Source organism: Acomys minous, assembly GCF_964271855.1.
Source record: "Acomys minous genome assembly, chromosome: 2".
NCBI classification, from domain to species: domain Eukaryota; kingdom Metazoa; phylum Chordata; class Mammalia; order Rodentia; family Muridae; genus Acomys; species Acomys minous.
Window position 1 is genome coordinate 12,307,519 of NC_140484.1, and position 25,742 is coordinate 12,333,260.

Below are 25,742 nucleotides of genomic sequence, written 5' to 3' on the forward strand. Positions count from 1 at the left end.
AAACAAATCAGGGACTCACATGAAATGGATGAAAGGCAAAAGCCAAGGCTCCTTCAGATGATAAATTATTAATCCGTGGGAAATAAATTACAAATTCAAATAGCCTTTGGTGCTTTAGCACAGACTATTCCTCACCTTCATTAGGGCCATGATAACTGAAATATTTAAAGGGGTGCAATGCAAACTATTACATGGTACCACTTTAAATTTATGCAGTTAAAATAGCAGTTAATTTTAAAAATAAAAAATGAAAATTTCTACCTTGGTATATACACCAAAACACAATTTCCCTAGAGTAATGCCCAAAAATCCCATTGTGGAATATCAGAACAACTCTGTGCTGTTCCATAGGATTCTTTGTATCAAATTAGGCTACTGTCTCAGCTTAGCTATCTCATCTTTTTTACTACCGTCCCAAGCTTATTTGGATTATCTGGAGTGCTAAGAACATCTTTACTGTTTGATAACTGACCTTTTCCAAAGGTTCATCTCAAAAAAGGGGGGAACGATGGCAAGGAGATGGCTCAGTTGGTAAGACACTTACCACACAAGCATGAAGATCTGAATTCCCAGAACCCCCATCAAAATCTGAGCATGGCTCTGCTTCTGCAGTATTGGCAGACGGATAGAAACAGAGAGCACTCAGGAGTTCCCTAATCTGCTAGTCTACGTTAAAATATTAAGCTTCTGGTTCACCCAGAGACCCTGTATCAATGCAATCAGGCAGGGAATAACAAGAAGAGATCCAGTGTCTTCTTGTCAGCTCTGCATGTGCACGGAGGAGCCTAAACAACTGAAGACTCCCAAGAATGTAACACACACACACACACACACACACACACACACACACACACACACACACGGGGTGGGCGGAGAGTTCTCAGTTTGCACATACTCTACCTTGCTCTCCCTTCTTCAACTTTTTGAAGCATTTCCTTTTATGTCTTCTATTAGATGTTAGTAGAGAAGTTTGTACTTTCTTAATAGTTGAAGTCATATTTTGATAATAAGTTTCTTTGTGATTAATTTTTATCTTTCAAAATAGCCTTAATATCTTAAAAATAATTTCTCATGAATGAAATAATTTTCAAATTTTCATGAAACTAGTAAAAAATTTTGATTTTTCAGGTGAAGAGGATATTGTTTTCAGTCATACATGATAACAGTGGAGTCTGCCCTGATAAATGGAATCTTTACCATTGACTAATGGGTACTGTACACTGTTTGGTGATGTGTTTGGGAGATAACAGCTAAGTCAGAGTACTTGATTATGCCTTCTAAAACTTTTGTATCTCTGTTGTTCTAAGTGCTAACAGGAAAACAGTCAGAAAATTTGATATTGTGTGAAAATGACCATTACACTCACACACACACACACACACACACACACACACACACACACATACACACACACACACACACACACACACACACACACACTCAAAGCAATCAAAATTCCAGTGTCATTCTGCACAAACATTGAATAAACAATTCACAAATTTATATGAAGGCACAAAATTTCAAGGTTAGCAAAAGAAACACATTTAATGTATAACAATCACTGATTTCAAATTGTACTACAGAGCCACAGTAACAAGAAACAGCATGGTACTGGCACAAGAACAGACATACAACTTAATAGGGTAAAGTTGAAGACCCAGCTACATAATTTATATGATTTTTACAAAGATGCTAAAATTATACCATGGAAATGAAAGACATCATCTTCAACAAATAATGCTAAGATAATTGTTTTTTGACATTTAGGAAACAGAAGCTAGATCCTTATCTTTCACCATGTAGAAAACCCTACACCAAAATGGACCAAGGACTTCAATCTAAGACCTAATGTCCTGAAACTTGTAGACTAACAAGTAAGGTGCACCTATCAGCTTATAGGCAAAGTTAAGCACTTCCCAAATAATATTCCAGTAACACATTAGACCAGCAAATAGGGTCTGATGAAATTAAATAGCCTCTGAACAGAAAAGCTTACTACGACATAAATAAATGGACAGCTCAAAGCCTGTGAGAAAAATCTTTTCCAGATATACACTTACAGAAGAGTGTAGAGATTACAAGTGAAATCAAAAAGTGAAATATAAAGAAAAGAAACAGCCCAGTAGAGAAGTGGACTACAGAGCTGAACAAAAGTTTCAAAAGAAGAAATGGAAATGACTAGGAAACACTTAAAATGTGTTCCCTATCCTTAGCCATGAAGGAAATGCAAACGAAATTTTACTTAAGATTCTATGTCACCCTAGTTAGAATGGCCAACACCAGAAATACTAATAGCAATACATTCTGGCATGGATATGCTGAAAAGGGATACTTATACGCAGTTGGTGGGAGTGTAAAATAGTGGAGCCACTAACAATAAGTTTTCAGGCCTCTCAAAGGTCTATAAATACCATATGACCCAGCTATACCAATCCTCATAAAGAACCCAAAGAACTTTCTATCCCATTGTAGCTCTTCTTACATATGCATGGTCATTGCTGCTGTATTCAGAATAGCTAGGAAATGGAATCAGCCTAAATGTCTATCAACAGATGAATGGATGAGAAAAGTGTACGACCTGTACACAACAGAGCATAACTAAGATGTAAAGAAAGTGAAATCATGGGATTTATAGGTAAATGGATAGAACTTGAAAAATTAAGCTGAATGGGGCAACCCAAGTCCAGAAAAAACATTGTCATATGTTGTCTCTCATATGTGGATTGTAGTTTCAAATCTATTGTATTCCATTTGGTGTACATGTGGAACCAAAGAAAGTATAAAGAGGTATTTTGGGAAATTGTTACATCATTTGAAGAGGATGAATTAGAGTTAAAACTAAAGCAGTGAAGCAGAGTCCTGGGGACGGCGATGGGTGTGGGGATGTGGAGGAGACACAATAAGCCATAGACATGATTTAACAAGCCAGCTTTGGAGGCAAGTGGAAGGACAGTAGAACACATGTAAAATAAAGGAAGAGGGAGGAATAGGACATAAAATAGGAATAGGAATAAAACAGAAATGGTATAGGGAAGAGAAAGAAAAGGGGAGTAGACAGGTTAGATAAAACTTAGGCCCTATTACAGAGCCTTTGGAAACCTGCTAGTTAGCAAGGTAATACAACTTTCCAAACAAAATACAAAATACAACTTTAGAAAGAAAACAGAATCATGAATAGTAGTCAGTTGGGATGGTGTTTCTAGAGGGACACCAGCTTAATTTCTTCCTCTTATATGACATAAGAACATAGTGCCTTCCATAGTAGAGCCTTACTGTCATGTCATAGGGGGTAAGCCATAGCATTGACAATAGCCCGTGATATCTAGGGACATCTGTGAGACCCTCGGGTCAATGATTCAACAAGATGTAATACATTTCTAGTGCTGGAGAGCCTTACTTGGGTAGCATATGATGTCCAGTTGGGGCATTGTCTTTTCCATTACATAATACCAAACACCTCCCCTCAAGGATGAGAGATCTATACAGAAAGGAGGTAGAAATATTATAAAAGGCAGAGTTGGTAGATGACTTCAAGGAAGCAGAATCTTCCAGATACAACACAGATTGTGTTCATAGGAACTCCCAGAGACTGTGACAGCACACTCAACATCTGACAAGGAGAACTGAGCACAAAGTTCCATCCCCCCAACCAAGATGCTATATTGAACTGATACTGCTGGGAGAGGGAAAATAATTAGTTTTCTCTAGTGGTGTGATACTCACTATATAAACCACACTCCAGGGCAAACCTCAGGCTCAGGAATAACTTGCCTGCACAAACAGACTCTGTTTTATGTGTGGTGTGTGTGTGTGTGTGTGTGTGTGTGTGTGTGTGTGTGGTTTATGCTGTGTTGTTGTTGTTATGGTTTGGCGATTTTTGCCTTTTGGGGCCTTGTTTTCTGAGGGGTTTTATTAGGGTTGTTGGGAGAAAGAACATGAAGTTGAATGATCATGGAGGTGGAAAGGATCTGGGAAAACTTGGAGGAGGGGAAAGAATATGACTGAAATAAGTTGTATATATTCTTAAATAATAAAAATGTAGAATAAATAAAAAACAAACGTTCTCAAACAGAATTACATTGCATGACTGACAATGAAGATAAGAGAAATTAAGTGAAAATTGTAGTACCAGGCATAGGATACCTCTCTAGGAGTTATTGGTCAGGCAGGCAGCCCAGAAGTGCCCAAAACAACTCAGCCTGTTGTCATTGCCCTGGTGAGATATCACACACTTATGCTACCAGATATAAAGAAACTATTCTCAAACCAACCAGGAAACTTCATTCCTTCTAATTGGCATTCATGGTACCAAAAGGTGTGATGCAGGCTGATGGCAAGTAAAGACTTTAATGGTCTCCCTCATTGCCAGACCCTGAATATGATATACCAACCTGCCCCATAATGCAATAGTAGCCCAATGGATGTGAGGTCACTCACTACTTTCTGATTAGATTCAAGGTCTACTTCTCAGAAGGGAATTTCTTGTCATATACTATAATCTTACTGAAAAGTTCATTATTAGGAAAGTCTTAGGCCCCAGGGCAAAACCTGCTTTTGTTACTTTGTTGAATGGTCATGCTATCAAATTGTCTCCTGTATATTTATGCTTAGACCTATGTACCTGGGCCACTCTCAGTACTGGCCAGAAAAGGTTTGTTTTGAAGTGAAGAGCAGTCAATAATGAGATGCATAATTTGTTGAAGTGCTAAGAAGAAGAGTCAGTGTTCACCTCTGAATGGGACATCTATGTTACCACCACCACCAAGGCTCAGAGGTTACCACAGAATGAATGTGAGAGTTGGAAGATGAAGCAAAGTGCTGTGCAATACTGTCTGTCTCAGCATGGCATGGCTAATTGAATTGAGAGTTCACATCAGCTATGTTTATCTGCACAAGGTCAAGCCAGCAAAATCCTGGCATAGAGTGATTAAGGGATCTCAGGCCCCACCCATTGCTCTTTTATGAGGATATGTCCCTATAGGTTTCCAGTGCTCCAGCGGCTGACCCCACACCTAGGCTTTTCCAGGAAGCACTTCCTGAATTTGGCAGGCTATGAAATCAAAAGAACATGAAGTTGGAAGGAAGTTTGTTGGGAAGAGACATGAAGAAACTTAGAGGAAGGAAATAGGTGGTAAGTATGATCTCACACACACACACAGACACACACACATACACACACAGACACACACAGACACACACACAGACATACACACATACACACACACACATATAAACACACACACGAAATTATCAAAATTAAAGAAAAATGAAAAGAATACAATTTATCAATTTTATTAAGTGTTTTGGAATAAGATTTCTAGGAGCTATAAACTGAAAAGTATAAAATATGACTGAATTAAAATGAAAGAAGCCAAAACAAAGAGGAAGATAAACTGTGTTCATGGATCAGAAAACTCAATATGCTTTAAATAGCAATTCTTCTCAGATGCGTCTATATATTCAATCCCTAATAAAAATTCCAGAAGGAATCTGGGCAGGAAAAGAAAATAACAAATTGATTCTCAAATTTAAATGAAAATGCAAAGTACAGCAATGGCCAAGAAATCAAGATAATGTGGCTCTGGTATGAAGACATCAGGCAGACTGATGGAGTAGAACGGAGCCCAGAAATAGGCCTGCAAATATATGGTCAATTGATTTTTGACCAAAGTGTAGAATCAATTTGATGGAGAAAGAATAGTCTTTCCAACAAATGGTACTGGGAACAATTTAAATCCATATGCACTAAAAAACAGCTACAATAATAATAAGCAACTTTGATCCAGAATTAATTCAAATTTTGACCCAAATAATCCATGCATCTAAGCTTAAAGGCTATAATATTTATGTAACTGAGTGTTATATCATCAAAAATAGGATTGGTGAAGATCTTTTCTCAGTCTGTAGGCTGTCCTTTTGTTCTGTTGAGTTTCCTTTGCCTTACAGAAGCTTTTCAATTTCATGAGGTCCCATTTATTAATTGTTGATCTTAGAGCCTGGGCTATTGACATTCTGTTCAGGAAGTTGTCTCCTGTTCCAACGAGCTCAAGGCTCTTTCCCACTTTTTCTTCTAACAGTTTTAGTGTGTCTGGTTTTATGTTGAGATCTTTAATCCACTTGGACTTTAGTTTTGTGCAGGTTGATAAATAAGGGTCAATTTGCATTTTTTGCAAGTAGACATTCAGTTAGATCAGCATCATTTGTTGAAGATGCCTTATTCTGTTGTATGGTTTTGGCTTCTTGGTCAAAAATGAAGTGCTGAGACACACAGCCAAATTTTGGGGTGGATCACAAGGAGTCATAGAAGAGCTGAGGAATAGAAGGACCCGGAGGGGTCAGAAGCTTTACCAGAAGACCAATGGGGACAACAAATCAGGGTGGAAGAAGGGGTGATGTAGAGACCGATGCACCAACCAAGGAAGGACCACCCGTGGTGAGGACCTAGATGTAGCTGATAGCACAGTCTCCTTGTAGGTCCCATAATATGGGGAGTAGGGACTACTTCTGATATAGACTCTGGCCTCCACACAATGATCATTTCTCCTTGGTGGAGAGGCCTTGCCAGATCACAGAGGAGGAGAACATGGGCAGTCCAGATGATATTTGATAGGCTGTAGTCAGATGTTTGGGGAGAGGGCTCCTCTTTCTGAGGAGTAGGGGAAGAATGGAGAGAGTATGAGAGAGGTAGGATGTGACCAGAGATGAGAAGAAAGGGGGCCTACAATTGGGATGTAAAGTGAACAAATTAAAAAAAAAAAAGACAAAATCTAGTCTAATATGACCCATACTGTTACAGAGAATGAGTTTTCAGTGTGTAATAGATTCTAAACCTGAATCTGAAAAATTCAGATATAGAACCTGAAAAAAATAAAAAATATAAATAAAATATGAAATAATCAACAAATATAATTTTATCAAAATTATTAATTTCTCTACACTTACAGGTACTCTTAACAGAATTACCTGTCAAGATATCATATGAGAGAAAATAGTTCAAGTTACATGTTTTGTAAAAGATTTTTACCTAGATATAGGAAGACATCCAATACCCATTGAGAAAACAAAAACTTTTAAGAGAGAAAGCTTCCAACAAAAAACTATGTAAATAGAAAAAAAAAGCATACAAGTATCTGCTTTTTGTAATCACTAGGAGAGTGAATATGGAAACTGTAGTTAGGAAGACAAAGATGACAAAGACTCTGGTATTGGAATCTGCAACAGATGCCAAGTATATGTCCTGCTAATGGAGGTGAATCATGGTACAAGCATCTTTAAATTTCCAAGTCCATCTCCCATAAGTATAGGATCCAGTCCTAGTATACTCCACCCCTAGATCTATGTCTAAGGAAAATAAAAGCACATGTCCATAAAATATATATATTAATAGAGTAGTCATTTTGTTCTTATCAACTGAACCTGGATTCAGCCCACAAATACTCATGTGAAGATGACCAGACAAAGGAGCTATCGTATAGTCATAAATTATGATACTATAAAAAAAAGGCAAGCTATCAATATGCACAACACTTACCTCAAAAAATCATTATAAAGAAAAGAAGCATTACAGACAAGGCTCACTCTAACAAAATCTAGGTGTAGAATGAGTTAACCTCTACTAACAGGAAGCAAATCCCTTACTGTGAATGTGGTCAGAGATAGGAGAGGAGACAGTTACCAAGAAGTATACGGAAACTTTCAATGCCGGAAGTGTTGTTCACAGCCTTGACTATTGTGAGACTGCATAGGGGTACTCATGTTGACTTTATCAAATTTACACAGATTTGTGAGGCTGTCCAGTGACAATGACACCTTGTTAGAGCTATTTATACAAATCTGAAGGTGGCTACTAAAATAATCCTAGTTCAAGTGATGTTTGTGAGCACTAAATATTATCTAAGCCCTAAAGAGGTATTACTCTTCAATACAATAATGAGATCAGTCTTTCATATATACATATATATGTGTGTGTGTGTATGTATATACAGATAAACATATTGTGTGTGTGTGTGTATATATATATATATATATATATATATATATATATATAATTTATTTAGATTACATCCCAATTGTTATCCCCTTACTTGTACCTTCCTGTTCGCACCCTCCCTCCCTCTTTTGCCACCATATGTCCACAGCCTAACAGGTCTCATCTGGATAGCCTGTTTCCCCTTCTTCTGTGTACCTGCAGGACCTCCCCACCAAGGGGAAGGGATCAAATCAGGGGCAGCAGAATTCATGTTAGAGGCAGTCCCCACTCTCCCCACAACCATGGAGAATGAGCTGTCCATTGGCTAGATCTGAACAAGGGGTCTATGTTTGCTGTATGCATCGTCCTTGGTTGGTGCAAACAGTTTGTGCAGGTTCCCATGGGTCTGGATCCACCACCCTTGATAGGCTCCTTCTGGGGTTACTGAACCCTCTGGGTCCTTCCATCACCCTGTTCTTCCATACCACTCTCACCTGGAGTCTAGCAGTGAGTCTCAGCATCTGTCCCCATCCCTTGCTGAGTGGAGTCTCTCAGGACATCTATGATGGGCTAATATCCACTTATGAGTATATACCATGCATGTCCTTCTGGGTCTGACTTTTGTTTAATTGATTTACTTACTTTGAGAGAGAGAGCAAAAGCAAACCACATTTTAGGAGCGTGTTCTTGGCTTGTCAAAGCAGGGTTTTACTGATTTTGCTACTCTTCTCCACACTGTGAGCTTCCAGCTGATTCTCCTGCCTCTACCTCCCATGGCGTCTACATTCCATCATAGGAATGATGAGATCACAGATGAACACACCACACTTGAATATTATACCAGGCTCACATGTGTTTACCTACTGATCCAACTTCCCAGACCTTTATTAAATGTTCTGAAAAAAAATGAACCCTTGCCCTTAATAAATACTTTCATAACAACCTAGCTGTTTTTCAGAGCATTTCTCACAATAACATCAGCTATTCACTTGATCGATGTTTCTCCATGACAACAGAGATGGTATCACTGTCCGTTAATGGATCCCCAGCTCCTGGAATATGTTAAGTGCCCAGTAAGCATTAGTCTGATGTCATGTTGTCATGTGCCTGACTTGCTTGATGGATGACATAGGGTGCTATTTTTCTTTCTTGTTTTAGGTTTGGTCTCTGTTGCTGCTGTTCCTGCTAGAGACAGAAGAAGCCAGGGCCTCACACAGGCTAAGGAAAGGTTTGGTCAGTGAGCCACACCCGAGCCAGGGTAAGTCCTTGGTGGTCTGCATGATGAGCAACAACACATAAGACACAGCTCTGGTCTCCAGGCTTCTCTCTTTCCTTCTCCTATTTATTTTACCACTATTGCTCCCGAGGAAGAAGTCTTTCTGAGACTTTTTTTTAAAAAGTCTATTTCTTAGACTCTGACACCAAGAAATAAGTGATCTGGAGAGAAATAAAAAGACCAGAGTTGTGGCCGAGAAGTAATTTTCAGTTATTTCTAAATGATTCAGCTGCGATACTTATAATGAAGATAAATAATCTCAGCTCTTTTTTTTTTCTTACCTGGGTATTAAATTGTCATTTTCAGTATCCAAAAAGAAAATGGAATTGTATAGATCCAAGGGCAAGCAGAGACCATGAAAAGGAACACCCAGATGCTGACTCTGAGTGCCCCTGAGGGGACCAATTCCTCTGGTCAGATGTCCAGACACCACCCACACAGAGGAGAGTCTCAAGAGTGGACTCTCAGCACCTTAATTATGAGAGCGTTCAAGTCCAATAGCAGAACAGCAGTGTTTGAAGACCGAGAAGTTAATATATCTCCTCGCCCTCACTCTCTCCCTAGCTGCCTATTACAAAGCTTCTGGACTGCAACCCTGGTGTCTTCAGCAGGCACTTCAAATTAAAAAAAAAAAAAGTCTCCATTTGAAAGAGCCTGCTTCAATAAGTTACTCAGACAGCCACTGCTGGCTGCTGCCTCAGGCACTCAGAGCAGCCAAGGGAGTCATGGGGCAAAATGTCAGAGAAACAACTAAAGCAGGGCCAGAAACAAAAGCAGGAGTGTTCTGTGCATGGCACCCCTGGCAACAGTGTCCCTCCAGGGGGCTCCTCTCCACGACTCCCTGTTTTGGGGAAACATGCTTCTCCTTTGTCAGAAAGGGAATGTACCAGGAGTGCAGCCCTCAGCCTTAGGCAGTCAGAATAGATGATCAATGGCATCGTTTTAGGTTTTGTGTTCATCAGGGGTAGCCTTCACCCCCGCCTCCTGTGACTTAGAGGCAATCACTAAGTCGGATTCTATTTTGGAATCACTCTGAAATGTGTCTGCTTGCTTTTCAATCATTACCTTTATCTCTTGCCCAGAAGCAGTTTGAGATCTTTAGGTATCCTAAATATTAAAAAAAAAAAAAGGGGGGGGGGTGGGGTGGGAGGTTTATCTAACATAGGTTTTTCTCAGTGTGCAGTATAAAACTATGCTAGTCAGATTTTGTTCTGATTTAACAAATGCCTGCAAGAAACAACGGAAGGATGACTTCCTTCAAAGCACCTTTTCAGGCAAGGGTCACTGGGTCCATCAACTCTGGGCCTGTGGTTAGGAAGAACAATCATTGCAAAAGGCTGTGGTGGGACATCGCTGCTGGCCTTGTGGCGGGCAGCAAGCAGGAAGAGGGAGACTCTGGGGACAATTTCTATCTTTCTGGGACATGGAAGGAAGACTCTTCTTAAAGGTCGAGTTTTTGTTTAGTTAAAATGCCACAGATAAAGTTAGTCCAGGAAAACTTCTTCCAGAAACGTGTCTTTGGTTTGAGGATTTTTTGTTTTTCTTTTGTTTGCAAATTTAGCGGCAGGGGTGCACATGTTTGTGTGGGCATGAGCATGTGCACACTCAGGTGCCTGCGTGCATAAGCACGTAGTCACTAGAGGTAGCTGTCATGAAGCCTTCTTAGTTATTCTGCAATTTTTCTTCCTTTCTTTGTTAGGATGAAGTGTCCCACTGAGCCTGGAGTTACCTCATTGGCTGCTCTGTCTGCCAATGAGCTCCAGGGATCCACCTGCCTCTCCTCACCCTTGTGGAGCCTTGGTTACAGGTGAGTGATGCCATGCCCAGCTTTCCCAGGAGTGCTGGGGATCTGAATTCTGGTCCTTATGCTTCCACCACAAGTGTGTCACCAACTGAGCCGTCTAGATGAAGAAAGGGGAAAGAGCTTGGAGAGAAGCACACACCAACTTTTTAGATGTAAAAGCTGGAGGAAGCATTATGGTGCCTGAGTAGTTGGGTAAAGGAGATAATTAAAAATTCAATTCCTACAGTCTGTATGGTAAACGGAAGGGTTCGGCTGTATCCTCCAAGCTAGGGGAAAGCTAATGGTGCATTTTAAGATGAACTGGAACAATCAGATCAATCGAACATTTTCCAGTAACTTCTGACAGATCTGACGAGCTGATGTCATTTTCAAATGCAAAGGAAGGAAAAAAAAAAAAAAGTCAAGAGCAAAGCAAGTGTAGTTTTTATAAGAAAATGCCCATAATATATAAGTATAAATATTCCGTTATCTTTGTTTTCTTTTCCTTCTCCAGTGGCCTTCAAGGCTTGGGTATCGCCGTTTTTTCTTTGGTTGGGGGTTTTTTGTTTGTTTGTTTTGTGTGTGTTCTTCATGATTTCAGTATTATCGTACACAATAGCATAAGAGCCGGGGTATTACGTACAAAAATCTGTTGTACCACTCTCTGGAATTAATCCCCCAGCTTCACTCTATCAGGCTATACATAGGATTGCCTTGGCAGCCTTTGGGGGAAAGCTCTCAGGAAAAAGAAACACAAATATTGGCTGTCAAAACTGCTAGGAACACATAGGATGGAAATATCAGAAGGCTACAAGTAGGATATCAATACTGTTGGCTAAAATCTGACTTCTCATGGAAATTAGTGGCAAGCGTTTCATCCTTGTTGATGAGGAGCCGAAATAACCCATAGGCATGCTTCAGTTGTTGCCATGTGGATCACATAGAGAATTAAAATCAGAGGAGGACCATTTCATATCTTACACCCACAGAGCCGTCACTCTTGCAGCACACTCTGCAACCCCCTGTGTTGAACCTCCCTCTGTCATCCCAGCTCAGCCCTTCTGTGGGGTCCCCATCTGTAGCATCTTCCTGGCCTGGAGCCAGTCCCTCCTCTTCTCCCACTCCCGCCACATTTGCTCAGACAAAATATCAGTCTGCTCCATCACGCATCTCTATTGCTCTTTTGAGTCGATGAAAAATACATGGGACAGGATTTCTCTCCACCTACCACTTCCTGCCTTGATTAAAAGAGAAATACAGAACGAGAAATATTCAACTGTTCTTTTTCTCCTCCCGTTCCATTCCTAGTCATCCGCTGAGCCCGTGTCCCCTGTTCCTTGCCATGAATGAAATACTTCTAGACTTTTCTCATCAATCCTCTTGAGGACAATCTGCATGCTTGTACTCTGAAGTAAAAAGTCAATGCTCCATAATTTAATTTTCTTCTCTCACATTCAACCTGTCATTCTTCACATAATCAGTGTGATAAATGCAGAGTCAGACTTCATCTTCCTGACATTAGTACACGTCAGTTCTTCAAATACAAACAATTGTGACATTCGACTTTACAAAAATAACCGAGAGCACAAACTCCTCTTAATTACGACATTTAAAAGTTGCTTTTGTTGCATGTAATGAGTGATATATTATGCTGCAATGAAACACGCGGCAGCACAGACACTTCACAATGCTTCCAATTAAGACTCACTTCACTTATGCAATTGACAACACTAGTGTTCCACACTTCATTCAGTTTGTGAATTTTAAATGAACTGGTTAGGGAGAAGGGTGCTTCTTTTCTAATGAGTTTGGTAATCAAGGCATCTATTTTAATTTCAAATTGGATAGATTGGGGGGAAATTGCTAGACTAAATGACTGGTACTAATTAGAATTATAAAAATATTCATCATGCCAGAGAATTAACATGGGGGGTCTGATTTTCCTACATTTGCATATGGCTTGAGTTTTGGGGGAAAATCTTGACAAATTGTCTTCTCTTTAGCAAATTGAACAAACACGATATCTGTTTTAGTCCTTCCTTTCATTTAGAGCAAAATACATATTCATGATTTGTAAATGAAGTTAAATGATTTCACATTCTATCCTCATTACCATATTAAAGATGTTGTCTCCATAAGCTTCCCTTAAAAACTTCAGATCATAGCATTATCCCTTTAAATGGCAAATAATTTACCTTAATCAATATATTAACCTGAAGATTTGAATAAGCCAGTAAAACCAATTGCATCCCCCACCTCATCAACTACACAACAGCCTTGCTAACTTTTCCCACCCTATGTCTTATATTTTAAATGTGCTTGAACAGCTTTTTTTTTTCCTACAAGTTTTATCTGGACAAGAGCCAGCAACTGAGAAGAGAGGCAGGAAACCCTTTGATTTCATTGGAGACTTGGCTGGAGCTGATTTTGGTGTGTCAAGACTGCAGTGTCCGTTGTACCTGCATTTCCCGTAATCTGGCCCATGCTGCAGATCTGTGCCAAGGCCACTGGAAGGCCCTCAGTCTACCATCGAAAAAGAGGTGATGGTGCACACACCACAGCCAGACCCAGGAAGAGCACTCACACTTCAGACTCTGTGCCATTGAGCGAGTGAGTGTGAACTTCAAGAGCCATTATCTATCTGTAATTTAAAAATCATCACTTCCACCTGGCAGACTCCTAGGTAATTGGTGTGATCATGTACATAAAAAGCCAGTGCTCAGTGAACAGAAGGCACTGTGGGATATGTATACATCTCCATTTCCTGGCAACACCCAGATGTCTGACTCCTGAGCCTACGAGGTGGGGAGTATGAGAGTTATGGGACATGGGGCTCCCTGCAATGGATGCATCTCCACTCCTTTGCTGCACCAGTATTTGTTCCCATTAGAGCTGTCAAGTCAAATAATCAGATACTAATTAAAATTTTGGACACAGCTGGAATATTTTTCTAAAACACTATCAGAATAAATCACTTCCTTAGCAACTGTCTATATTGGGTGCCTTCTAAGTATAAAGCCTATATCTGTGGCTGAGTTGTAAATAATATAGATTGAGCGTATATGCAACAAGAGCATTGTTTTTCTTGGGAGAAAAAAACATTACTATAGCTTGCGTTCTAAAGGGACCACAGTGAAAAACAAAGCTGGAGTGAAGACAGACAGGCACAGTACATCCTGACATCAGGGAACTCTTCTTCTACAACACAGTGCCTCTGGGGAATGGATTTCAATAATCATTTCAGCTGATTTCACCCAAATCAACCCTATTCACACCTGAAGCCTTTTCAAAGTGTGTTGCCTTATAATTGCCAGGGATAAACTATACCTAGAAGATTACCTGTCAGACATTTTTAATTATAAAGGCAATCTAATGAAATCATAAAAAAAAATTGAAAACAAATTCTATTTGAAACTACTATGAATAATATTCCATCACTAACAAGCCCCGCTGATATTTGGAAACAGTCCTACCATATTATCTAATTTTTTTCTTATCACAGGTGTGTTTTCTGAGAGCCACAGACATGCTTACCATGAAATCACCATATCCAACCCACACAATTCCCTTCCAACCTTCTCTCATATCCCCACTGCAACTTCGTGGTGTTTTTAAATAACACTCCATTAAGGCCAGTTAAGGTGTCCAGGTGTGCATGAGCATGGGGCCACATGGGAAACTTACTAGTGTCCACAGCCTCAAATCAGAGAAGGGTGATTCTCTCTTCCTCAGTAGCTATCAACTGCCAACAGCTCCTCAGGAAGAAGCGCTGTGTGGAGAGCATCCCACCAATCCACACTAAAATGTTGGCTTCTGAATGAGTCAAGCGACTTGCCACAGAGCCAGACTACTGGAGTTCCATCCCAAGGGCTGACGTCATAGGAAAGGAGACACTGCATCCAAGTCCTATCCTTACAGCTTTAAAGTCTACCTTCCACCCCTTCCTTGTTTGTAGCTCCTTCTTCCTCCCTTCTATTTCCTTCCTTTTCCTGCTGTCTCATTGGTTGGATACCTACACTCAAAAATATACTTTTAACCGTGTATTATTATACACTTTTAAATTCAGTGTAATATAACACGCACAAACATATGTGTGTGTATATATTATTGTCCATCATAAATGTATTCCCACAATATCACATGGTTATTACTATTGAATTAATGGCTATATATTAGGCCACAAAGTGAATTTACTATAATTTAAAGTTTCCTCATATGGAGCAGGCACTATGCTTCTACCCATTTTGTCCATTATAAATGATTTTGATGCGCATATCTACAATGTCATGGCATTGTTTCATTGAATCAAGGTATAAATTATGTGCATGTCTCATGGTAGGTTTACCAAGATATTTTCCAGAGTCATTGCATGCCCATAAATACTACCTCTGGGCATGAGTCTCACTACAGCTGTACCAGCACTGGGATGAAAAGCAATATATCTTTAAAAGTGAAGCTTGTTAATTTCTTTTTTTATTATTCTTTTTTAAATTAATTTATTTGTTCACTTCACACGCTGGTCTAGCTCCCTCCCTCCTCTCCTTCCAGTTCCACCCTCCCTCCCCCTTCCGCTACACACCCACCCCAGCTCGTCAAGTTGCACCAGGACTGAGCATGTCCTCTTCCCCTGTGGCCTGGCAAGACAGTCCCGCCAGGAGGAAGTGATCAAAAAGCAGGCAACAGAATCCATGTCAGAGACATCCCCACTCCCCTACTAGAGGACACACATGAAGCCTAAGCTGTCCATCAGCTGTATCTGTGTAGGGGGTCTGGGTCCTGTCCGTGCATGGTCCTTGGCTGGTGCTTCAGTATCCACAAGCCCCTCTGGGTCCTAGTTAGTCGGATCTGTTGGTCTTCTCGTGGCATTCCTGTCCCCTTTAGGTCCTTTTATCCTTCCTCTCACTTTTCCACAATTCTCCCGACAGCTATGTTTGGCGGTGAATCTCAGCATCTGTTTTGAATTAATGCTGGGTGGAGCCTCTCAGTGGACAACTCTGCTAGCTTGTCAGTTTCAAATGGGCACTTTAGAAAGTTTCCTCAAGAATTCTGTAGATCTGTTGGGCCATATCGATATCAATAAACTTTGTATTTGGTGTAGTCTAGTTCTCTGTGTTTGCTGATGTCAAGTGTTTCTCACATAAAACACTTCTTCTTCCTTATTACTCGTCTTACTTGCAACCTTCTGAGCTTTCTCTTGAGGAACGGGACATATCATACAATCAAGGCCTGAAGCTTTCGCAGGTCATCAACTATGCTGGGGTGGGCTTTCCAGTGATGCAGCTGCAGCTGTGTTGCTCATGAGTCTGTAACAAGCCCTTCCTCATACTTCTGCATGTGACCACAGTGAGCTCACTGGTTCACCAAGCGGGGCTGTAGCTGTACTGTGACTCTGGTCTGTCACTGGTTCCATATCTGAAGTAAATGGAAGTTTGTCCACATCTTCCAATGAATAGTGTGACAGGATGCTGGGTTATTTGTCATTTTTCATTTTTCAACACTCTTTTTCCCTTAAGAAAACAGATCAGTTTCCTTAAGCGGTGTGCTAGTTAAATTTTATCATAAAACTTTTGACGAAGCCCAGACACACCTGGGAAGGGGAACTTAATTTTTCTGTCTGTCAAGTCAGTCTATGAAATATTAGTGAGATGCTATATTAATTGCTAATTGATGTAAGAGAGACAAGCCCACTGCGGGCTTCCTGTGTTTCCAGGAAGGTAGGCCTGCACTTTTTAAAAGGTAGCTGAGCATACTACAGGGACAAGCTGGAGAGCAGCGTTCCTCTGTTTATGTCTCGCGTTCCTGGCCTGGCTTCCTTCCACGATTCACTGTAATTAGTGAGGTGAATTTAGCCCTCCCCTCTCAAGTGTTTCTCACAGCAACAGAAAAGCAAGCTGGAAGAAACGCATACCAAAAGGCAGAAAAGTGGACTAGCCTGATATAAAATGAGAGGCTGGGGAAGACCCAGGCCACTAGATTGGTAATTATGCTTGAAGGCGGTTCAGAGTTAATTACATTCCTGTGAGCATTAACAATTAAAAGTTGCTATCAATGAGGGTCCTTATTGCACCACTATGACAAAATATACATTCATAGATTGCATTAAACCAGTTTTACCATTCAGAATTCAGCCCAGTTACACTGATGAAAAACCTCGAATCCCACAGGGGACTTGGAATGTGCCCGCCTCTCACTAGGTGACTGTTCCACGACCCAAGCTAAGATGATCCAGCCAACACATCCCCCACTGTACTGCTGAGAATGCTACACAGACAGTGACACCTGTTACAGGTGAATAGGGCAATGGGTTTTTCTTTCTCTTAAAATGATACACAAATGCTTTTTGCCAGAATCTTAGGAGAGGAGGTAAAGAAAGTGCTGAGTTTTTCTTTAAATAAAAAGTTTCTTTCGGTCTATTTCTATTCCGTGCATGACAAGCTTCAAAACCACGGCCAGCTCCAGCTAATCCGCAACAGCTTTATCCCCACCAGATGCAGACACACAAAGCCTGCCTCTGCCAATGGCTACTGAGGAAGTTATCATCACCTACTAATCCTGAAGGATCTGAATACAATTACATTTTAATCTGAGGGTTCAGACAGAGAATATAAATGAGGCACAGCTTCATTTGTTTCCAGCATTCCAGAGGCAGAACTTTACATTTCATTTTGAATTTTGAGGCCCTGTGTAACACAGCTATTATCTATTGGCTAGAACCTGCTGCTGGCCTGGCGTAGCAACCACAGGTATGGTCCAATCAGCAAAGCCATCACAGGACATGCAACTGCTCTCCGCTGGCACGTATATTTCACAGCATCATGGTGCCTAAAGCCACACCAGCCCCTCAAACACTTCCTCAATCCATCAGCTTCTTTTTGGCTGATGAGACCTGATCCAGAAAACCTGTCCTTCATGTCAAGGAAATAATAGATCTAAAAGTGGTAGACATGCTAATTGCCTTGACTTAATCAATAGACAAGGTGGACACATATTGAGATCCACACTGTACACTATACTGCACTTATTAACGGATTATTGATCAATTAAAATGAAAATCAAGGTGCTTAGATATAACTCAGTTAGTAGATGCTTTTCTTGCATACATGAAACCCCTGGATTGACTCCCAGGAGAGAGAGAGAGAGAGAGAGAGAGAGAGAGAGAGAGAGAGAGACAGACAGACAGACAGACAGACAGACAGACAGACAGACAGAGACACAGAGACAGAGAGAGACAGAGAAAGAGAGAGGGACAGAGAGACAGAGGGAGAGAGAGAGAGAGAGAGAGACTGATGCTTAGATTAGCAGGGACTGGGGATGTGCCTCAGTGGGCAAAATGCTTGTTGTGCAAGCAGGATGAGCTGAGTTCAGATACCCACCCTCAAGTAAAAGCTGGGCATGGCGAATATAAAAGCTGGTGTGGCCACAGGTCATTTGTAAGCTTAGCTGTGGGTGGGTGGGCGTGTGGAAACAGGAGGATCCTCACAGCTCATTGACAAGCCTGTCTACCAGAAACGGTGTGCATAGGGTTCAGTGAAGACATTGTGTCTCAAAAACAAAGTGGACGCTAAATGAGGAGGGAGTCTCTCTAATCTTGGTGAGTGAGTGAGTGTGTGTGTGTGTGTGTGTGTGTGTGTGTGTGTGTGTGTGTGTGTTTACTTGCACACACACGCACAGGCACACAGGTGGGGAGAGGAAGGAAGAGGGAGAAAGCAAGAGTCCCTGGCTGAGTGCCTACTCCCAAATACTGTAACAGTTGAGTTTCATTACCTTGGTTAGTGTTTAAGAAAGAGCTTTTCACATTGAAATTGTCAGCAGTTCTAGATGAGGCTAGCCCCCAAAGTGCCTAAAATCAATGGAATCGGAAATACCATTGGATTCTTCATTTCTGAATTATGAAGCAATCTGCTTTTGTTAATTTGATTTTGCCATAAAGTCTTTGCAATCCTGACTTTATGCAGGAAAAAAAATGTGTTTTTAACTCTCCCTCATCATGGGTGAGGCCCATGCCAAGGGCTAATGCACCTGTGAATACAAAACACAGGACCATTTTCAGGAAGGAAACTGAGCCCCTTGTCAGCCAGAGACATGTTTAAGCATGCAGCTTTCTATACACTGAGGACAACAACTACTTCTACAAGACCTCTGTCTTTAAATCTACCTCAACATCTTTCAAAAATTCTATTTTTAATATGATTACGGAGCCCTCCAGCTCACCCAACACACACACACACACACACACACACACACACACACACACACACAACTGTTTTAGTTGTATCCATGAAGAAACAGACTGATAGAAAGGCAAGACCTACACCCTACATGACAACACAACCATCCACAAGAAGGAAGCTTGCTTGTAAGATGACAGGAAGAAAGTAGCTTTGCTTTCATCATTCCCATTTGGACAACTGCGAGTTATTACTTCCTTTGATTCTTTCAACCTCAAAGCTAGTTATAAAACGCCTCCAAAGGTTCCTATTGCCAAGAATGAATCCTGAGTGTTTCTAGGTATTGAGGCCTTTTATTTCAAAATGCAAGATGGTAGGAGAGTCTATAGGGAGGCTGCAACAGGAGCAGGCAAAGGGATTAGTAAGAACTGAAAGTCCCGGCATGACAAGAACTGAAGGAACTGCTCAAAAGCCCAGGCGATCCTCATCCGGAAGCAGAAAGGATTGTGAACGAAGAGGCGAAGCCCTCGTGATTTTTCCATCAGTGCCTTTTTCCAAATTAGATCTACTAGCAAGTCTTCTGCAGCTTTGGGGTATCAGTTTGAAGAGTAAAGCAATTGGATATCATCCCTTTAAAATATCATTCAATTAGATCTTCCGTAATACATACAACATAAGGAGATAGCCTTAGTGGTTCTAAAGAAATTGCTAGTGCATTTCATCAAAGGCACAATAATGGAAACATCGATTCCCTCCTCACCACAAACATCTCCCTTTGATGCTGCAGTTACCTTAATGCTAGCACTTTTCATTTTCTCTGGAAGAAAACAGCTGCCTCCATGCATGTGCATCAGCTCTAGCCTGAAATCACACATTAGTATATCAGTCGGCAGCTACACTGGCATCTTCATTTGATGCTACACAGCATCACTCTTCTTGACGCGCTACCACAAAATTACCATCAAGAAAAAGAAAAAAAAAAGCTCCCCTGCATCCTGGATAGCCAGGGAGTGGTGTTTTATGCCACTCCTGCAGGCATTGCCAGGGGCTTTGCTCCTTCCCCCTGCCATTTCTTCAGAGGAAGAATGGCCACACACTTGTTAGATGCTATAGGTCTGAAGAATAGTCAGCCACTTTCAGCAGAACATGTCAACAAGAGAAAGTACCCAAGGAATAATATATCTGGAAATGTGCAATGTGATTAGGAAAATCTATCAACACCCACTGCCACATTCCAAATATTTATTCTAAGTGAAAAAAAATTGTCATCAAGCCTGAGGGGATTTTGAAGGCATTATATCCACAAGCACACTCGATGAGCAAATGCCCCTGGAATTCATGCTGCTGTTGAAATGGAGGAAAAGGACACACAGGATAACATGAGAGAAACCACACCTGCCTTATCGACTTCTCGGTGTGAGGGGGTCTGTTGCTTCTAACATAGCTTGCTTCTGTTAAAATAGACTTTAAGTGTGTTGGGCTTCATCTAAATGAACTGCCATGCAACAATTCAACAATATCCAAGTAATTTATTTTTCCTTCAATGTAGCTTCACATTTTCTGGCTACACTAAGCATCTAAACTCACACACTGGCTGACATTTGGCTAGGTCTTTCATACAATATCTACTTGATGCCACGAAAGAAATGTATTTGCAATGGCTTCTGCTCTGCAAATGTCATGTGGGTGTCCTTAGGGGATTGCATTAAGCACCTGGTGCCCACCATGAGGTTCTGCTAATGAGAGATATAAAGGTTATGTTGGGATTATTGTTTAAAGGTGCTGACATCACACACACATATTCACAGTCACATATTTAAAATAGATACTGAAGAGCAACTGTTTTAGGTTGTGAGAGAGCAAAGAGGAGAAACTCTTTCAGCTGGGCTACCCTGTGAATAGCTCTGTGCTGGATAGTTCTTGTAATTATCTTTCCCCTTTGACTGACGATCCCACAACATTAAAATATAATAGCTTGGCATATGTACTAAGGTCCTGGGGGTAACAGAAAATATGATCTAGTCTCTATCCCGAAATGTAAGTTGAACAAACATAATACATCCAGTTTTGCAGCATTTAAACACCCATTCAACCATCCAGTCACCTAGCAGATATTTATCAATAAAGCAAAATGATAGATCCAAGCTGATAGACTAGGAAAAGGAAAGCCCTTATGGTGTAGCCCAGCTTCCTACACTGCTGCTAAGTTTCCTAACTTAGAGATTGCTAGAAGAGAGCTGGCAACTGTGGGTAAAGATCAGGAGTTCTTCTAAAGGCATGTCAAAGTTTCTGAAATATATAGAGGCATTGTCAAGTAGACGGCAAAATGTGTGGGTTTTAAAGCACATGATCAGGTCTTTTTTTGGGGGGGGGAGGCACTGCACCTTTAACTTACTTTTGTAAAATAACAAGAGATTTGTCTGAAGCTTCCTTTCACTTCCAGAGAGCAAGGATTTACTAAATTCTCACCAAACAAAGACAGCAGAGAGTGATGAAGGAACCCTAGGGATGGAACCTGACAATATCCATCCAAATGCTAGCTCCACTAGCTACAGGGTGGAAGAGTGTGGACAAGAGCACTGACTTCTTATGCTTTTGTTTCTGGTTGTCACTACAAAACCATAACAATGACTTACCTCTTACTTCACAGTGGTTTAAAAACAAAATTAATGTGATTAAATTTTAGAGAAAGTCATTATAAGACTATGGAAAGAGAAACAAATATATCCAATACAATATGTATAAATACATACATGAACACACATGTGTGCACGTGTGCCTCTGTATATTTTGATATCTAAGAGTAAGAATGTAAGCTTCATGGCCAAAGACCAAGCCAACATGATTGGATTAATGAAATGTTACCAATATACGCCAGAATCTGAGCTGAGCGAGTAAGTGCTTTTCACAGAGAAGGATGTGGGGAGACAACTTGTAAACACAAACAGTGTTTGTTTACCTTTTGATCCAAGCTGTAGGCCAGCACCCAATCCTCCTGCTTAGGATGGAAGAGCAGGCTCTGGATGTAGAACGTTAGCCGGTACTTTTGGTAGGTTGCCCCTTCGTCCGAGCTGATCAGTATGCTGCTCTCCATTTCAGGATCACTAAGAAGCATGATCTAAGGAAAGCATAGGGGAGAAAAATAAAGGCAGGGTTAGTAGGCTGGAATGAATGTGAGTGATAAAATTGTTCTATTTCTCAAGATTTACTGGGATGAATTAGGGTGTGAGCCTAGGTCTCCATACAAAAGGAGGCTGCATTTACCATATTTTTTCAGACTATAAGATGTACCTGACCATAAGACACACCCAGTTTTTAGAGCAGTAAAGCAAGAGAACAGTAAAAACAGCAATTAGACCACAAGGTGTACTCTAATTCTCCCCACACTTTTTTGGGGGGAGGGGGAATGTGTCTTATGGTCCAAAAATACAGTATCATTATCATCCTTAAAGTGATAAGTGCTTATAAGGTGTTCCTCCATCATCTGACACCAGTTCTAACTCAAGTTCAGTGTTTTTATTTGTTTTGTCTTTGTTGTTTGTTTGTTTGTTTGTTTTTAAGACATGGGAATGATTTTCCCTTTCCACAGTCTTAGGCTTTGTTCTGTTCACTCTGAACCATGATGGAAGTGTTTTAATGACAACTTTGTTAGAGAAATTTCCCAAAGCACAAATCCACAGAGGTCTTTTAGGAAACATTGCTGCACCCATGCCATGTAGACAGAAGCAGGATGATCAGAAGGCTTTGGCACCAGAATGGGCAGGTTTACACAGCAGTAATTTAGATATAAACAGTTTCATACATACCAAGGTATTGTGGAAACGCATTTAAACTGTGGAAGCCTCAGTTGCTTCAGTATTAACCGAATCTGATGCTATCCAAAGTGCCTTTAGACACGTGGCGTAAGTTACGTTCTTGACAAGGCACTGCTGGGCTACTATTTAAAATTCTATCCAATGTAGTCTAGCTCCGATCCATAGTGCTTTGATGGCACTGACTTTCTAGGAAATGAGTGCCTTTCTATTGCTTAAACCCATTAGACAGACACTGACCGTCCTTAGCATAAGTTTTTCTATCCTTCCTAAAGCAATCTCTTTCTAGAATACAAAGCTTATCAGATTTTCCTTCTTATCTCTGTTGAATACTACTAGACTTGGCTGGATTTTGTCTTTGGACATGATTGGGAATATGCACTGGCCTTTCATTTTGACTCTCTCTCTCTTCCTCACTGCTTTTATTCTGTTTCTTTTCCTCTGGTTTCAGTTGCCATCTTCCTGAGGATACACATGCATTAAATCTCCAAATGAGTATCACTTATCCTAGACTTGACCTCAGTTTCAGGCCTGTAAACTCAGCTACCCACAGTTGTTTGTTTGTTTGCTCGTTTGTTTGTTTTTTCTTTGATATTCCAGAAATACCTAGAATACAAAACACCCCACAATGGTACCTCACCCCCTACCACTTTCATCTCAATCAGAATTTCTACCAGCCAACCATAAGAAGCAATGTGCCTTCATATCTGGGTCTTCGATTCGATTCCACTGATCAACCAGCCTGTTGCTGTGCCAGTACCATGCTGTTTTAATTACTATTGCTTTATAGTACAGTTTGAGATCAGGTATGGAGACTCCTCCAGAGCACCTTTTATTGTACAAGATTGTTTTAGCTATTCTGGGTTTTTTGTTTTTCCATATGAAGTTCAGAATTGAACTTTCAATGTCTTTAAAAAATTGTGTAGGTATTTTGATAGGGATTGCATTGAATCTGTAGATTGCTTTTGGTAGGATGGCCATTTTTATTATGTTAATTCTCCCTATCCATGAGCAAGGTAGATCCTTCCATCTTCTCATGTCATCTTCAATCTCTTTCTTTAGGGTTTTGAAATTTTTTTCAAACAGGTCCTTCACTTGCTTAGTAAGAGTAACTCCTAAGTACTTTATATTGCTTGTGGCTAATGTGAAGGGTGTAGTTTTCCTAATTTCTTCCTCTGCAAGCTTGTCATTTGTGTATAGGAAGGCTACAGACTTTTTGGAGTTAATTTTGTATCCAGCCAATTTGCTGAAGGTGTTTATCAGCTGTAGGAGTTCTCTGGTGGAATTTTGAGGGTCACTTATGTAGACTATCATATCATCTGCAAATAGGGATAATTTGACTTCCTCCTTTCCCATTTGAATACCCTTGATCTCCTTAAGTTGTCTTATTGCTCTGGCTAGAACTTCGAGTACTATATTGAAGAGATATGGAGAGAGTGGGCAGCCTTGTCTTGTTCCTGATTTTAGAGGAATTTCCTTGAGTATCTCACCATTTACTTTGATTTTGGCTATTGGCTTCCTATATATAGCCTTTATTATGTTGAGGAAAGTGCCTTGTATTCCCGATCTCTCTAAAACTTTAAACATGAATGGGTGTTGGATTTTATCAAATGCTTTCTCTGCACCCAAAGAGATGATCATGTGGTTTTTTTATTTTCAGTTTGTTTATGTGGTGGATTACATTGATGGATTTCCGTATATTAAACCATCCCTGCATGATTTGATTTTTGACAAAGAAGTCAAATCCATTCGATGGAAAAGGGATAGCATCTTCAACAAATGGTGCTGGTCTAACTGGATGTCTATGTGTAAAAAAATGCAACTGGACCCATATTTGTCACCTTGTACAAAACTCAAATCCAAGTGGATTAAAGACCTCAACATAAAACCAGAGACACTAGATCACTTAGAAGAAAAAATGGGAAAGAGCCTGGAACATATTGGCACAGGAGACAACTTCCTGAACAGAACACCAACAGCCCAGGCATTAATGTCAACAATTAATAAATGGGACCTCATGAGGCTGAGAAGCTTCTGTAAGGCAGGTGACACTGTAAAGAGAACAAAGTGACAGTCTACAGACTGGGAAAAGATCTTCACCAACCCCACATCTGACAAAGGTCTAATATCCAAAATATATAAAGAACTCAAGAAATTAAATACCACCAAACCAAATAATCCAATTGAGAAATGGGGCATGGAACTAAAAAGAGAATTCTCAACAGAGGAATATCAAATGGCTGAGAAACACTTAAAGAAATGCTCAACCTCCTTAATCATCAGGGAAATGCAAATCAAAACAACGCTGAGATTCCATCTTACACCCATCAGGATGGCTAAGATCAAAAATTCAAGCGACACCACATGCTGGCGAGGATGTGGGGAGAGAGGAACACTCCTTCATTGCTGGTGGGAATGCAAACTAGTACAACCACTTTGGAAATCTATCTGGTGCTATCTCAGAAAAATGGGAATAGGGCTTCCTCAAGACCCAGCTATTCCACTCCTTGGAATATACCCAGAAGATGCTCCAGCACACAACAAGAAAATTTGCTCAACCATGTTCATAGCAGCCTTATTCATAATAGCCAGAACATGGAAACAGCCTAAGTGTCCCTCAATAGAAGAATGGATAAAGAAACTGTGGTACATTTACACTATGGAATACTACTCAGCTATTAAAAACAAGGAATTCCCGAAATTTGTGGATAAATGGATTGAGCTAGAAATGATC

General features: G+C 40.5%; 1 protein-coding gene across 1 annotated transcript in view; it reads right to left on the reverse strand.

Annotated features, from left to right (window-relative positions):
• SORCS3 (sortilin related VPS10 domain containing receptor 3) overlaps positions 1-25,742 on the reverse strand; it is a 613,431-nt gene that overhangs the window by 261,746 nt on the left and 325,943 nt on the right. The window contains exon 4 of the mRNA XM_084772036.1: positions 22,156-22,314. Within this exon, the coding sequence (XP_084628162.1) occupies positions 22,156-22,314 (159 nt within the window). The remainder of the gene's footprint in view (positions 1-22,155; positions 22,315-25,742) is intronic.